Below are 16,010 nucleotides of genomic sequence, written 5' to 3'. Positions count from 1 at the left end.
CTCATTACGAGATTTCAAATCTCTCTCCTTCTGTTCCATTCACAACTACTGATATTTAGATTTCACTTCAATTTCTCTACTATTGAAAACTATTATGTCATTGGAAAGATAAATATCCGCCGCAGGAATGCAAATATCAAAATGAAAAATAAAAAAATAAACCCTGGCTTCAAGTCAAACCCTACCTTTATACAGTACATTGTAAGCTGTGGATGGAGTTGCACTTTAATTTAAAATTAACTGTCTTTTTTTTTTTTTTACCACCTATTTTATCCCTAGACAGTAGAGCCGCACGATTAATAATTAAAAGATTGCAATCTCAATTCAATCTTCCTCACAATCTTAACCCGACATTTCCTTAATTCTATGTGACACGTGCAGAGCCTCCCAGAGCTGTAAAAAAAAAAAAAAAGCCAGCAATACTTATCAACATTCCTCAGGGCTGGTAGATAGAGAAGAGATACATTGTATCTCTTGTATCTTTTAGCTCAAAGGAATGAACTTCTGTGTGTAAATAAGGTCAGTTTAACCACTTAAAGACCAAACCCTTTTCTGACATTCGTTGCTTACAAGTTAAAATCTGTATTTTCTGTGGGAAAATTGCTTAGAACCCCCAAACATTCTATATATTATTTTAGCAGAGACTCTAGAGAATAAAATGGCGGTTGTTAATAATAATTTTATGCCACACTGTATTTTTGTAGCGGTCTTTCAAATGCATTTTTTGGGGGGAAAAATACACTTCAAGGAATAAAAAAAAAACAGTAAAGTTAACCCAATTTTTTGTATGATGTGAAAGGTAGCCTCAATGCCCCAAACACCAGTGTGTGCACTGCGCTGTTTAGCTTACCACTCCAATTTAAACCTCTTTAGGACATGCTTGGCATAGGTCACAATCACCTGCCAGTCATACCCTTTACCATACCATTTTTATATAGTGCTGTTGGTTTACAAGCAAATGCTAAGAAGTACAGTTATGCATTGCTCATTGTATAATAGCAGGAAACGCATCAAATTAAATCCAAGTGCTGGAAATTTTTTGTATTTGGCTTTGTTTATGTGAATTTCAATCCCAATATATGCCCAAGTTTCCCTAAAATAAGGTGTCGGTGTAATGTCTCAAAACATAAATGTTCTGACTTTCCTCAATTAACTGTTTCTAATGTTTCCAGTTCTACATGAATGCTCCACAGATATTTGTTTCTTTCTATAGCAATGAGTGATTACTCATTCCTGTCATTGCAAAAATGTATAAATTTGACAGTTGTGTATCATATTGTATCATAAAACGTGTAATTACATTTATAATAGCCTCAAACTTTTATATTCCCAGAAATGTCTACTATGTCCTAAACAAATGGATTCTACCAGTGTATTGTTGTGAAACCACAGCTTTTATTTGCCCTGATCACAGTAACCTGATACGTGTCTTTCCTCTGAATTTCGCAGCAATTTTCAACTGCCATTTCGAATGTAAAATGATTGTTATTTGACATTCGAGATGGACTACATCTTGAATGACTACAAGACTGTCCTTCAGTTTTACATACTGTACGTCCTCTCAAATGCAAGTTTTTTTTTTTTTTTTTGTTTGTTTTTTTTAATCAGCAAAAAAGTTTGAGTATGTAAAACTGAGAATATATATACAAGGTGCAACATGCACCAAATTCAAGAAGATCACAACTGACATTACTTCTAGAGAATGCATACATTATAGTTAGGTGGTCAAGGCTCTTCTAGAGATCCGAGTGAGGGAAACATCAGGACGGCCCAAGATGACAGTACACAGCGATTGACCGCAAGGATATATCAGGTGCATACAATGTTGTAAATACCGGCTATTAGGGCATAGTGATAGAAGGCGACTAGCACTGTTCTGGGGTACACCAAGAGTCATTAGTATAGGTGAGGATTAGTCCTGTTCCGTGCATGTGGAAGAGTCTTCCACCCATCTGTCCCATATTTTATTAAACTTGGTTGGGCAGCCTCTATGCATATACAGCACCCTTTTGTAGGGAAGGGTGGTGTTGATCGCCCCCCTTCATTGTTGGATCGTGGGTGCGGTTGCATCCTGGTGAGGAACGGGGATTCCTGCAGAAAGGTGTTGAGGTACTTCTCTTCCTCAGGTAGGGAGAGAATGCCGAGTAGGCATTGACGGGGGCATAGGGATAGGGGAGAACCCTTGTGTTCATGTAGGAATTTCACCACTTGGGACCAATATTCCTGGAGTCTTGGGCATGACCACAACAGGTGGTAGAATGTACCCTGGGGGTCACCGCATTTGGGGAAAGCAGGGCTATAGCTTGGTTTGAACTTGGACAGGCGGATGGGGGTGAGGTAAGATCTGTGCAGTATATATAAGTGGGTAAGTCTGTCAGACAGTTTAGAAACTGCCTTGGAAGTAGCCAGTGCGTCCCCCCAGGTCCGCCTCCCATTTGTGCATGAGCTGGTCAGCCTGAGAGGTGGCCACCGGTGCTATTAGCTGGTTATAAAAGAAAGAAATCAGCCCTTTGGGATCCTGGCTACGAAGCACTTTCACAAAAGGTAACAACTTGAGTCTGGGGATGGATTCTCCAAATTGGGAGCTGAGGACATGCTGAAGCTGGATGTATCGAAAGAGCATTTGATTGGGGAGGCTGAACTAATCTTTGAGAGCTTAGAACGATCTAATTGCTCTGTCTTCAAGAACATGTGAGAGGAAGAGGATTCCTTTGGCTATCCACTGGTTTTGGTCTGGGATTGTGCATAATTCAGGGAGTAGGGAGTTGTCCCACAGGGGTGTGTGGGTGTGCAGTGTGGGGGCCTTAGTTGTGATTATGGCTTGTTGCCAAATTTTGCAGTGATGGGTAAGCATACTATCCCTGGGAGCCAAGGGCCCGTTAGTACCTCCCAGGAGAATTTGGAATGGATGAGTGGCATGATCGGTGTGGGGAGAGCATATAAGGGTCATATAGCAGCCCCTGTATATTTGGTTATAGTAATAAAGGTGTGATAGTTGGGAGGTAGTGTAATAGAGGGCAAGGTCTGGGAGGGCAGTGCCCCCTAGGTGGACGGGGCATTTCATTGTGCACCATGGGAGTTTATGTTGAGATGTGCCCCACACGAATGTGTTAAGGATGGTTTTCATTGAGTTGAAAATACTAGGGGGGATGTAGAGGGGGGCATGCCAGAACAGATAGAGCAGCTTGGGGAGCAGGATCATCTTGACTAGGTTTATGCGTCCCATAACCCCTATAGAGAGTCAGGACCATATTTGGGTTTTGGTTTTGAGAAGGGAAAAGAGAGGTTCTATTTTGAGAGTAATGTAGTCTATTAATGTTCTGGAACATTGCACACGCAGGTACTTAATTTGACTCGTCCTGACTAACGGGAGTGCTGCTTGAGCCGCAGATGGGACATCCTGGTCTAGCGGCAGTATCTGGGATTTAGACCAGTTTATTTGGAGACCAGTGTACTCCACAAACTGCTCTATCAGCCGCAGAGCCGCTGCAAGAGAGGGGCCCGAGTCCTCCAAATATAAAAGCATGTCGTCCGCATATAGACTTAAAGTTTCTGTCAGGCGGCCTGCGCAGAGACATTTAATATGTGGGTGGGCTCTGAAGGCAATAGCCAGTGGCTCCACGGCTAGGGCATACAGCAGGGGGGATAATGGACACCCCTGCCAGGTACCTCTGGACAGTGGGAAAGAGTCGGAGATCCTGCCATTGACCTGAATCCGGGCAGTGGGGGACTGGTAAAGGAGTCGCAGCCATTCTATAAATTTAGGACCAAAGCCGAATCTGTGTAAGCATTCCCAGAAGTAACTCCAGTCCACGGAGTGAAACACCTTTGCAGCGTCCAGGCTTACCACCGCCCTGGATCCGATGTTGTCGTGTGCAGACTGTATGTTCATAAAGAGCCTGCAGAGATTAAACGCAGTGTTCTTGTTGGGCATGAACCCAGTTTGGTCTGGGTGGATCAGGCTAAGTATAACTTTGAGTCTAAGGGCGAGGATTTTGGCCAGGGTTTTTACGTCCAATTGCAGGAGCGAGATGGGGCGATAGGATTCTGTGTATAGGGGGTCCTTACCATGTTTGGGGATAAGGATGATAAGAGCCTCTCCCATGGATAGTGGGAGAGTCTCGGTGTCAAATATATGGGCATACAGTGCTTGCAGCCTAGGGGCAAGGACCTCCTAGAATTGTGTGTAGAACTCCAGGAGAAGGCCGTCTGAGCCTTGGGCCTTGGAAGGTGGAAGTTGTGCTATTGCCTCGGCAATGCATTCTAGGGTTATGGTTGCTTCCAGTAGGGATCTTTGAGACTGGGTGAGGGTAGGGATGTTGATGTGTTGAAGAAATTGGGAAAGTTCATCTCGTGTGCGCCGTGCTGTGGATGTGTAGAGATTAGAGTAAAATTGTTTGAACTCCTCCGCCACCAAGTCGGAAGTCAGACCACAACTGGGGGGGGGGGGGGGGCGGTATGAATAAGGTGGGCCATATAAGCTAGAAGCTTGCCTGCATGTTCACCGTGCTCAAATATGCATTGTCTGCTAAAAAAAAATATGCCCCGTTTTGCCTTTTCATAGTGTAGGTGGTTAGTTAATCTAGACTGTAGGCGGACAAGGGAGGCGTCCGAGGGGTCAGGGGAATTCAACCTCTCCTCCAACTGTTGTAATACAAGTTTGGATGTGACCTTGTGTCTATTTATGCGTGTTGATAGAACCAGTCTGGCATGGAGTTTGAAGGTCTCCCAAACTGACCCGATGGACGCCGCGCCCAGGGTTGGTGCGGAAAAAATGGACCCACTCCCTCTGAACGGCCTCCAACTCCGGAAGAACCATGAGCCAGAATGGGTTCAATCTTCACATATGCGGAGGAGAGGCCGAGGGTAGCCTCAGTGTCAACCAGTATGGGGAGTGATCCACGAGGACCCTAGTGCCAAAGTTCACGTCCATGAGGTCAAGCAGCAAGGCAGGGGGGGAACAAGATTAGATCGATGCGGGACATAGCTTGTTGTGAAGGGGTGTAGCATGAAAAAGCTATTTTGGCTGGGTGTTTGTGCCTCCAGGAATCTGTCAAGGCGAATTCAGTTAAGAACCTGCCAAATCTGGTGATGCTGGAGGGGGGTGCGTCTGGGTGGTCGCACTGAGTCTGTCCATGCTAGGGTTGATCGTCATGTTGAAGTCACCCATCCACATTACAGGTACTATGGGGTATTTGGCCATAAAAGCAAGCCCTTCTTGTAATGCGTGAAACTGGAAGGGTGGCGGGATATAGAACGCTATAAGGAGTAACTCCAGACCACTAATGGTGGCTTGAAGGAACAGGAACTGACCCTGAGGATCCGACTGAAACTCAGGGAGTTGGAATTGCACTGTTTTAGTGATAAGAATGACCACGCCCCGAGATCTGGATGTATGTGGGGCACTGTATAGCCAACCCACCCAGGGTTTTTTGAGGGTCATTTGGGTTTGTCCCGTGAGGTGTGTTTCAACTAAGACGCTGCTCTTAAGCATTTTAGGTGGGCGAGAACAGCCACACATTTGGGTTTAGCGCAGAGCCCAGGTGATTACTTTAAGTGCAGCCATGTGGGATCATTATAGATTTAAGCGTGCAGTTAGATCTATCAGGAAGGGTATCTAATAAGGAGGTAGAACAGGGTGCACATATTATAATGTAACTCTGGGTATAAAGATGAGAAAGCATTCCATAAGGATGGATGGCAGGTCTGTGCAAGAGGACGGAGAGGGTTTTAAAGACAGAACGTCCAGTTAGACAGAGTGCCGCCCCCATCAACACAAACCGTTCAGCAGACGCTTGGAGAGATTTACTATTGAATAAAAGAGTGCAATACAACATGAATGGGTGATGCGTAGCATTGACCTTACATATTTTGCTGTCTCCAGGCCGCTTCAGCGCAGTGTCGCCATGCAACACACGCAGCAGAGACAGAGAGCCCCATGAGGGCATGGCTGTTCTGTACAGATGGGCGGCCCGAAAACAAGGAGTGGTGTGGCCGTCGCACAGAATCCTGCCCGCTGTGTCGCAAGGCAGGGAGGACCTCTCAAATGCAAGTTCAATACACATTACATTAAATTAAAAAAACTATATACAGTAGCTTGTGTAAGAAAAAACGGTTATCTAATTTTTATAATCAATGAATTTACCCTGACACTAGCATTTTAGTATTCAGAGAATTTCAGTGGGTTTAATCACACATTGGCTTCTTTTTGGTGACTCCTGGGATGGAATTTCCCTACCTGTCCAGGTCTTCAACCTCCTTTAACTTTTGTGAAGGGGGGACAGGATACCCGTGTTTGACAGGTATCCTGTTCCTACTTCCGGGAGACTGGGCCACTGCGGGGCTCCCTCCTCCTCTGCCTGTCGCCGGGCCAGTAGGAAAGATGAGCGGGGCCTCGTGCATGCGCAGTAGGGTTCCTATCGTGAAGCCGTAAGGCTACACTGCCGGGTACCCTTACCCGCAATGGTGGCGGCAGCACCCAACAGCTGATGGAAACATCAACTGCGGTGCCGACATCGCTGGACTAAAGGACAAGGTAAGTGTCCTATTTTTAAAAGCCAGCAGCTGCAGTATGTGTAGCTGCTGCCTTTTATTTTTTATTTTTGGCCGGAATACCGCTTTAAACAGTGCATACATTGGTTGCATGCATCTTTTTTCTCCACAGTTGTAATTCTAGCCATGTGCTTATGATTTGTCTTCAAGGCTTGTGTTGAGACAAGAATAAAGACCAATTCACAAAGTTATATTTCTGTGTATTGGCTAATATTTCATTGATATCCGCAAGTGCCCCGCTGCCTGCTGGGAAACACACAGATCCCAGAGGCAGCGGGGACCGTCCTCATTGCGCAGCGCGGCTCGCGCATGCGCAGTAGGGAACCGGGAAATGAAGCCGAAAGGCTCCATTTCCTGATTCCCATACCCAAGATGGCGGCGGCAGCACTCGAGTGTCGATCTAGAGATCGGCTTCGGGTGCCGACATCGCGGGCGCGCTGGACAGGTAAGTGTCACTATTTTAAAAGTCAGCAGCTGCAGTATTTGTAGCTGCTGACTTTAAAAAAAAAAAAAAAAATGCGGAGTCCCGGCGGACTCCCGCTTTAATATGCTTTTTTCTAAAAGTGGAAGAAATCAGGCGATTTAGCCAGTTTTTCAATATGAAGCAGCCTATAGGATGGTGGTGGAGCTCAAAAAGGGCCGGTCCACAACATGCGTGTATGATGACGTAATTGCGTGTGTCTGCGCAGGTGCCATTTTTACTGGTCCTGGTTGCAAATACATACATTCATTCAGAGCTCCTGATGTTCTTGCACTGGTCAAACCGCAGAACAACTCACTGATCTTCTTTCTTTGCAGCACTGGAAAAAACTGCTCTCTCATAGCGTTATTACACCTGTATCAGAGCAGGAAAAATTTCAGGGCTTCTATTTCCTGTTCGTGAGAGTTCAGGATAGAATCCACCCAATCTTTGATTGCTTTGTTTCATCATGGGACTTCCTGGCATAAGTAGATGTCAAGGATGCCTACCAGGATGCTCACTAGCACCATTGTAGTTCATTGAGAACTAAAAGCTGTTAGCTGCAATGGTTGACGGTACTTGTAGTCTATTCATTCACGTGGATGCCGCCCTGCACGACCATGCTGTTTTCAAATCCTGACAGTGGGTGCAGATGCTGTAACGTTAAATGTTCTACCCTTAAAATGGTTGTAGCCTGTTCCAAAGGTGAACTTATCCTTTAACGAAGCTAGCCTGTTGGGCTGGAGTGGAGTTCTAGAGAACGTCTCGGTTTGGGGAATGTTGTTTGTAGAGTAGCAAGAGTAGCAGAAATACCCAGACAACATCCTGGAAATTTGGGTGGTTTGGCTGGCTTTGCTACAGGGTCTACCTTCTGGGTCCAAGACCTATAGAGTCTTATTCCTGAGTAAAAAGCTTTTGTGCAGGGTTTCACATGAATTGTTGTTGATTCCTCTTTGTTTTGCCTGAGGATCCCTGCAACGGACAGACGGCTGCTCCATCCACTATTTTCAGATGGACTTGTCAGCTTATTTCTCAGGCCTATGTATCAAGGACAAGGTTTCCCCTTTACAAGGGCCATTGCACCAGGAGTGTCAGTGCTTCAAGCTTATGTTCATATTTGTAAAGCTGTTACCTAGTTATTCTTATCACATGTTTATGAAGTTGTTCTTGGTAGCTTTTAACGCCTCTGCAAATGTCTGTTTTCAGTGGAAGGTCTTGGATGGTTTGTAGTGACGTTCCCCCCTGTTCTGTTTTTGCTTTTTGGGTGTGTTAGTCTTGTTGCTGTGTTGCTCAACACCCGTGTTCATTAGGCTGGTAAATCTCAAGTAATCAGTAATATGAAGTCCTCTGTGGGTCCTTTGAAGTACAATTAGGAAATTGGGATTTTTGGTTTACCTTTAAAATCATTTGCTTGGACTACATCACAGGACACAGAGATCATTCCTCTCTTACATGTTCCTCGTTGCTTTCTACAAAACGGAGTTATTTTTGTGTTTCTTCCATTTGCAAATAATCACACCAACTGTTGCCACTCTCTCACCAAGCTGCTTGGCGATGGTCTTGTAGCCCATTCCTGCCTTGTGTAGGTCTACAATCTTGTCCCTGACATCCTTGGACAGCTCTTGGCCATGGTGGAGAGATTGGAATCTGATTGCCTCTGTGAACAGGTGTCTTTTTATACAGGTAACAAGCTGAGATTAGGAGCACTCCATTTGAAAGTGCTCCTATTCTCAGCTTGCTACTTGTATAGAGCCAGAAATCTTGCTGATTGATAAGGGGATCAAATACTTATTTCAATCATTACCACCTCAATACCAGGCACTTAAACACCTTCCTACCCAGACCAATTTTGAGCTTTCTGCGCTGTCGCAATTTGAATGACAATTGTGCGGTCATGCTACACTGTACCCAAATTAAATTTTTATAATTTTTTTCCCACAAATAGAGCTTTCTTTTTGTGGTATTTGATCACCTCTACGGTTTTTATTTTTTGCTAAACAAATAAAAAAAGACCGAAAATTTTGAAAAAAAATTATTTTTTTTTGTTTCAGTTTCAAAACGTTGTGAATAAGTACGTTTTCACCTTCACTGATGGGCACTGGTGGGGTGGCACTGATAAGGTGGCACCAATGAAGTGGCACTGATGAGGTGGCATTGATGGGCACTGATGAGGTGGCATTGATGGGCACTGATGAGGTGGCATTGATGGGCACTGATAGGTGGCACTGATGGGCGACATGGATGGACACTGATAGGTGGCACAAATTGGCACTGATAGCTGGCATGGATTGGCATGGATAGGCGACACAAATGAGCATGACTAGGCGGCACAGATGGGCATGGATGGGCACTGATAGGCGGCACGGATAGGCACTGATAGTTGGCAGGGATGGGCACTGATAGGCAGCATTGTATTGTACTGATGGATGCCAATCAGTGCCAAACAATAATGCATGCCAATCAGTGATGCCCATTGTGGGCACTGGCATCCAATGTGGGCACTGATTGGCATCCATTGTGGGCACTGAATAGCATCCCTGGTGGTCTAGGGTGGCATACCTGGTGCTGGGCATCCCTGGTGGTCTGGTGGTCCAGTGTGGGCATCCTCGGGGGGGCTGCGCTGATAATCGATCAGCACAGACCCTCCCTGCCGATCAGCCCTCCTCTACTCGCGTCTGTCTGACAGACGCGAGTGAGGAAAAGCCGATCACTGGCTCTTCCCATTTACACTGTGATCAGCCGTCATTGGACACGGCTGATCACGTGGTAAAGAGTCTCCAACGGAGACTCTTTACTGAGATCATAGTTGCGGGGTGTCAGACTGACACCCCGCAACAACGATCGCCGTGTTGCACGCCCCAGGAGCGCGCAGCGGCTCAAAATCCTGAGGGCGGTCTATGACGTCCAGTCAGGATTTTGAAACCACTTTGTCGCCGTCATTTGACAATGGGCGGGCAGCAAGTGGTTAAAATGCAAATCAATTTATAACTTTTTTGAAAGGCGTTTTTCTGCATATTTTTGTTATTCTGTTTCTCACTGTTAAAATAAACCTACCATTAAAATGATAGACTAATTATTTCTTTGTCAGTGGGCAAATGTACAAAATCAGCAGAGGATCAAATACTTTTTCCCCCTCACTGTACTTCTAAGTTATGAATCTTGTATAAACGCTAGTTTCCCATGTCATATCATGTTTTAAATCTTGGGAAATTAGTGAACACTTTGTACTAGTCAACAAGGAAGGTCCAAGAACTGAAATAAAAAGTGTAATATTTTTGCCATAATGTTAATACATACAGGTTTAATCTTGGTCTGCATTATGGTTTCTGAAGTGGGGATCCCCCATAGGTTGCTAGGGGTTCCTTGGGCAATTTCTGCCTGTCAGATAAGTTCCCATTGACACCATTGATCTTTTTATCTATCTGTAAGGGGATAAGTCTTCCCAATGTCCACACTTTTCTCGTTCAAAATTTTTATTTTATGTTAAAATAAATTACATGTACAGAATATAAGACAAATTATGTGATACCAGAAATAAAAAGACATATTGAAATACGGATGATACAAAGCAAAGAAGAATTTCAAGATATTCTCGTGAGAATGACAATAAATGGCCTTATATGTTTTAGAATTTGAAAACATTCTTATAGCTGAGTTTTAAACATTTTAATCACAAGAAAATATAAATATGTCTAAAAGAAAATATATGATTTTAAAGTTTTGACCATAACTTCTAAAGTATGTTTATAGTAAGTATTATATAGTAAGGGAAGAACATAAAAGGTATATAGGAGGGGGAGTGGAGGGAATAATTCTCCGGAGGAGGTTTTATATATCATCTAATGTTGTAATTCTATAAAAAATCTTAATCACCATAACAGTAAAACTCGGTTGTCAATATTATCTGACGTATAATATTTAATCCAGGGTTTCCATATGATATCAAACTTTGTCATCTGGTTTTTATCTATTGCGTCCATTTTAGCATGGATGAAAGATTGATTCATTCTACGTTTTGGTTTCTGCAATATTCACCACATCTGTTTTCTACGCATTGGCTATAGTCTGCTTTGCGGCTATCAGGAGTGTAAGAACTAATTTGAATTGTTTCTGATTCAGAAAGGCTGGTTTTAAATTAAGGAGAGCTATAATTGGGTCTGGAAAAATTGGACGATCAAAAAATTTTGTAATTATCAGAAAGATCTTTTTCCAAAATGATTGTACAGTTGAGCAATGCCACCAGGTATGTATATAGGTACCTTTTTCTGGACAGCCACGAAAGCAGAGGCCAGTGTTGTCTGTTGAGAATTTGGTGATTCTCGCAGGAACCAAATACCAGCGTGTGAGAACTTTATATGATGATTCAGACACCAATATATTTATAGAGGAAGATTTTGTGAAAGACCATATGTTGGACCAAGACCTAGAATCGATCGTACAATCCAAATCTTTTTCCCACTTGGCCACATATTTAGGTATAACAGTATTAGAATTAGATATCAATTGTGTATACAATGATGTAATACGACCTTTAGCATGTGGTTCCTTGAGACAAAATCTTTCAAATTGAGAAATATTATGTAAGTTTACATTTAAATTGAGAAGAGGAGTATAAAAATCTTTGATTTGGAGATATCTGAATATTTCTGATTGTGGAAGCTTATATAATTCACATAGATCTGTAAAAGATTTTATTGATGTAGTTGAAGTTAAATTATATAGACAAGTGATACCAGCCTTAGACCAAGCTTTAAAGGTTTTGGGATATTTCCAGGCTGGGTAAAAAGTTGGATTCTTGTGGAAAGATAATAGCGGATTTTGTGGAGATTGCAGACCATGTGAATTTCTATACCTATCCCATATAGATGGAGAGTGCTTAGAAATGGGGTTATTTATAGACTTACGATCCGCAGGTTGTAACCATAATATATTGTTTATAGGAAGAGGATCACAGTCTACAGCTTCAATGAGGACCCATAAAGGAATCTCTGTAGAAGAGTGATATTTTGTTAATTGAGATAATTGAGCTGCCTTATAATATATGTTAAAGTCTGGGAATCCCAAACCACCCAAAGCTTTGGGGAGAACAAGTGTTTTTTTGTGAAGTCTGGGTTTTATTTTCCCCCAAGTAAATTTCGTTACTTTTTGTTGAATCAGCCTAAGAAAATATGCAGGAATATGAATCTGGAGAGTTCTGAATAAATATAAAAATTTCGGAAGAACAGACATTTTTATGATATTGATTTTCCCAAACCATGATATCGGCATTGATGACCAATTAGAGAACGACCTTGTAATATTTTTTAATAGAGCTGGGTAATTAGCTGCAAATAAATCGGAGGGGTTAGGAGTAAACTGCACACCCAGATATGGGAGGCTATGATCTACCCACTAAAGGGTAGTGAATTTTGTAAAGATTGTTTATCTTTTTCGACAAGTGAAATGTTTAATGCTGAAGATTTTTGAATATTGACCTTAAGGCCCGAAATAAATGAGAATTCTTGTAGTACAACCATAAGATTTGGGGCCGAAACATGTGGAGAAGATAGAAAAAGGAGAATATCGTCTGCGAATAAACAGAGCTTATAAAGAAAGCCACCCATTTCAATACCTGTTATAGTGGGTTCCATCCTAATTCTTTGTGCTAAAGGTTCAATGAGTAAAGCAAATAATAATGGCGAAAGTGGACATCCTTGACGAGTCCCCCTCAGTATATTAAACTCGTCCGATTTGTACCCTGCATATCTGAATGTCCACACTTTTAAGGAGCATTCTTCCCACTGACCATCACGCTAATTGTTGATTTAGTCATTTTTTACAGGGGTTCCATGAAACCAGAATGTTATGTCAACGCCAATTTGAAAGGTGGTTATGGCAAAGAGGTGTGGTTAAATATTGCACTGGAACACTATGTCGTCTATTTGTTGGGGGTACTAAGGTTGTTGTGTGAGTTACATAGATTTCTGTTTTTGTTTTAAACATGCATGATTTATGTGCTTTGATTTTGTTCTCTGTTTTGGATCCTCATATAAAAATTGTTGACTTTGCAATTTTTTGTTATTTCAGGTACAGACAGCTACAGTTGGGTACGGAAAGCAAAGCATCTGAGCTTCTCCACCAAGCAAAGCTTAAATCGTTTGAGGCGGAACGTGCTCATGTGGTTTTGGAAGAGACCACACAAAACCTTCAAAAGTGCCAGCTTGAGTGTGAGAGATATCAGAAAAAGCTAGAGGTAGAGTACAGTTTTATCAGTAGCTTGAAAAATATATTTCCGAGCTGTATATTTTAATATAACTTGATATTTTCTGCATTCCCTTTATCTTTAAATATCTGTACACTGCATACATACCAATATATCAACACCTATCGTTTTGCAGCATGATGACATGATAATCTTTGACATTCTGATACATGGGACAACTCTTCAGCTTCCTTATTTATTCATCAGAAAGTATTGCTTTGCTTTCTGTGTCCTTGTTTTACCTCCTTGCTCATCACCTGCCTGCATGTTGATGCTTTATTTTATCATTACTTCATCTGAACAGTTCAACTGACATAACACAAATATATGTTTAAAAACAAGAAAACAAGCTAGTGTATGTTTCAACATATATATTTAACAAAATGGAGGGTTTGCTCTGGTGTTTCTGGTCCCTGTAGATTTTTATGTCCAGTCGGTTGACACAAATTGCAGTAAGGTCAATTTACAAAAGATTTAAAGCAGAAGTTAACTATCAAAGGGGAGCTTTTTCTGTTTAAAACCCTGCTCCCTACATAAACAGAAATGCCTTTTCTCCTTGGCTGTTTTGTTTTTTTTGTCCCCATTTTCGGTTTCCGACACCATTCTGGTCTAGTCCAGAATGTTTGTTTTTTCCTGGTCCTGAAGACTTCCGAGATATTTACATCAACATCTCCCAGAGGGGCCACAGTATCACACACAGGGTGGCAGGGGGGTGGGACTGATGCATCATCAGTGGCTGGCTGCCTGAACCCCAGAAGAGGCCTGCCAACTTAAGAGGTCCAAGATGGTATCATGGGACATGTTCTGTATCGCCCAAACAGCAGTACAACACTGGTAATGTTGTGCAAGTGAGTATAAATTGGAAGAGATTTCAGACAGGAGGGAGAAACAAAAAAAAAGGGAGGGGGGGGGGCGATGTATAAGATTTACCACTTGAATGAATATCTATAAACTGGGTTTTTAAAGTATGTGTAAAGCCAAATTTGTCATTTTGCATAGAGTAGGAAATGGTTAAAAAAAAAAGAGTGGGAATCAAGAACAAAACAAAACAAGCTTTTATACTTGCCTAGATGGCTGCAGCATCAATCTGATGCTGCTGCTGTCCACCTACACTGATAACTGAGCAATCAAACTGCTAATCGCTCAGTTATTGAGTCCGCTCTGAGCACCATGCAGTAACTGTCAGTCAATGCTCTGTGCTCTGCCCCTCCAGTGCTCACTGGGACGCCAGACTGGAGGGGGCGGTAGCGACTGGCTCAGGCTTGGCGGTACACTGAGACAATCAGCCAGCTGCTAAACAGGCATCTGGGTGAATCCTGACATTGTCGGGATCCCTACAGAGCCTGGACTGGCTCTGTGACATCAGCCAACAGCAGGCTTTAGCCTTTAGAAATCAAAGTACATCAGAGATTCTGGTGACTTCTCACGAGGGGAGAGATTTAGATGGCAATCTAAGGCCCATAATTTGGATCCAATGCCATCTAGCATCCCCCCCATCTGTGCCCCCCCACCCCTCTGGTGCCCACACCGGTGGTATCGGAACCCCCCAGGATACGAGGTCCCCCTAATAGGGGATTGGGACATCCAATTAACAGGGGTAGAGGCAATATAGCTAGGGGAGGTAGAGGGAGAAGCAATAATAATAATTATATATATATATATATATAAATATATATATATATGACACACACACACACACACATACATATACATACACATATATATATATATATATACACATATATGTGTGTGTGTGTGTGTGTGTGTCTATATATATATATATATATATATATATATATATATATATATATATATATAATATACACACACACACACACACTCATCCACCCCCAAGGGAACAACCCTATTGTCAGGAATATTGGGGGAAATACAAAACCATTTAGGGGCCGTAGCTCCAACGGTCCCCCCATAGGAATTCCCATTCTGGTCATGATCGTCAGGGGAGGGGGAATGCGTACCCTAGAGGTAATGATCAATATTATGACCAAGCCTCTATACCTATTCAGAATCGTTTCTCGCCACTTATTCAGGATGATATGACACAAGGAGAAGGTTTTTTAGGACTACGCCAGTTCCACTGGCAAGACCCATGGGGACAAACTCCTACAGGCAACAAACGGGGGCAAAAGAAGACTAAGAGAGGAAGAAGAGCCGGGAGAAGAATTAAAAAGACAAAGACTGTGATAGGCACTGGAATTTATAATATTAGTGGCACAGACCTTTCTGATGATGAACTTAGGGTCCTTGATAAGGACCTTAAGTTTGCTCCTGTCTGGAACTTTAATACATTTCAGACTTTTATATTAGTCTACAAAAATGTGTTTGATCTTTAAATATTAAGCAATATTTTCTTAACTAAACCTGGGGAACCTCTCCTGGTATCTCTACAGACAGTATCCAATAGGGTTCACTCTAATTTAGCTAATAAGTCTATTTTTAACCCACCGAAAAACGATCACAGGCACATTGAAGTGTTCAAAAACATGGTTTCTGGTGATCTGGAAACCATGAAAATTAAGAACGTGCAGGATCCCCACTATCTCAAAGTTGCCATTGCTACTCTGGAAAAGAATAAAAATGTGGTCGTTCATCCTGCAGATAAGAGGGGTTGGCTTGTTGTCATGAGTAGGACCTTTTATAAATAGGAAATGGACAGGTTGCTGGCCGACCGATCTACTTATCAGGTTCTTACTAACGATCCTGTTTTTGAGTATAAAAATGAATTGCAAGCTCTTG

General features: G+C 42.5%; 1 protein-coding gene across 1 annotated transcript in view; it reads left to right on the top strand.

Moving 5' to 3' along the window:
* The window catches only part of PIBF1 (progesterone immunomodulatory binding factor 1), a 294,552-nt gene that overhangs the window by 114,571 nt on the left and 163,971 nt on the right, over window positions 1-16,010 (top strand). The window contains exon 11 of the mRNA XM_077483123.1: window positions 13,079-13,244. Coding sequence (XP_077339249.1) covers window positions 13,079-13,244 — 166 coding nt within the window. The remainder of the gene's footprint in view (window positions 1-13,078; window positions 13,245-16,010) is intronic.

This window comes from Lithobates pipiens, unplaced genomic scaffold (assembly GCF_037356315.1).
Source record: "Lithobates pipiens isolate NorthernLeopardFrog02 unplaced genomic scaffold, aLitPip1_a1.2 Scaffold_16, whole genome shotgun sequence".
Lineage (NCBI taxonomy): Eukaryota > Metazoa > Chordata > Amphibia > Anura > Ranidae > Lithobates > Lithobates pipiens.
The sequence above is the reverse complement of the archived record's forward strand: the minus strand, read 5'-3'. Positions and strand labels throughout refer to the sequence as shown.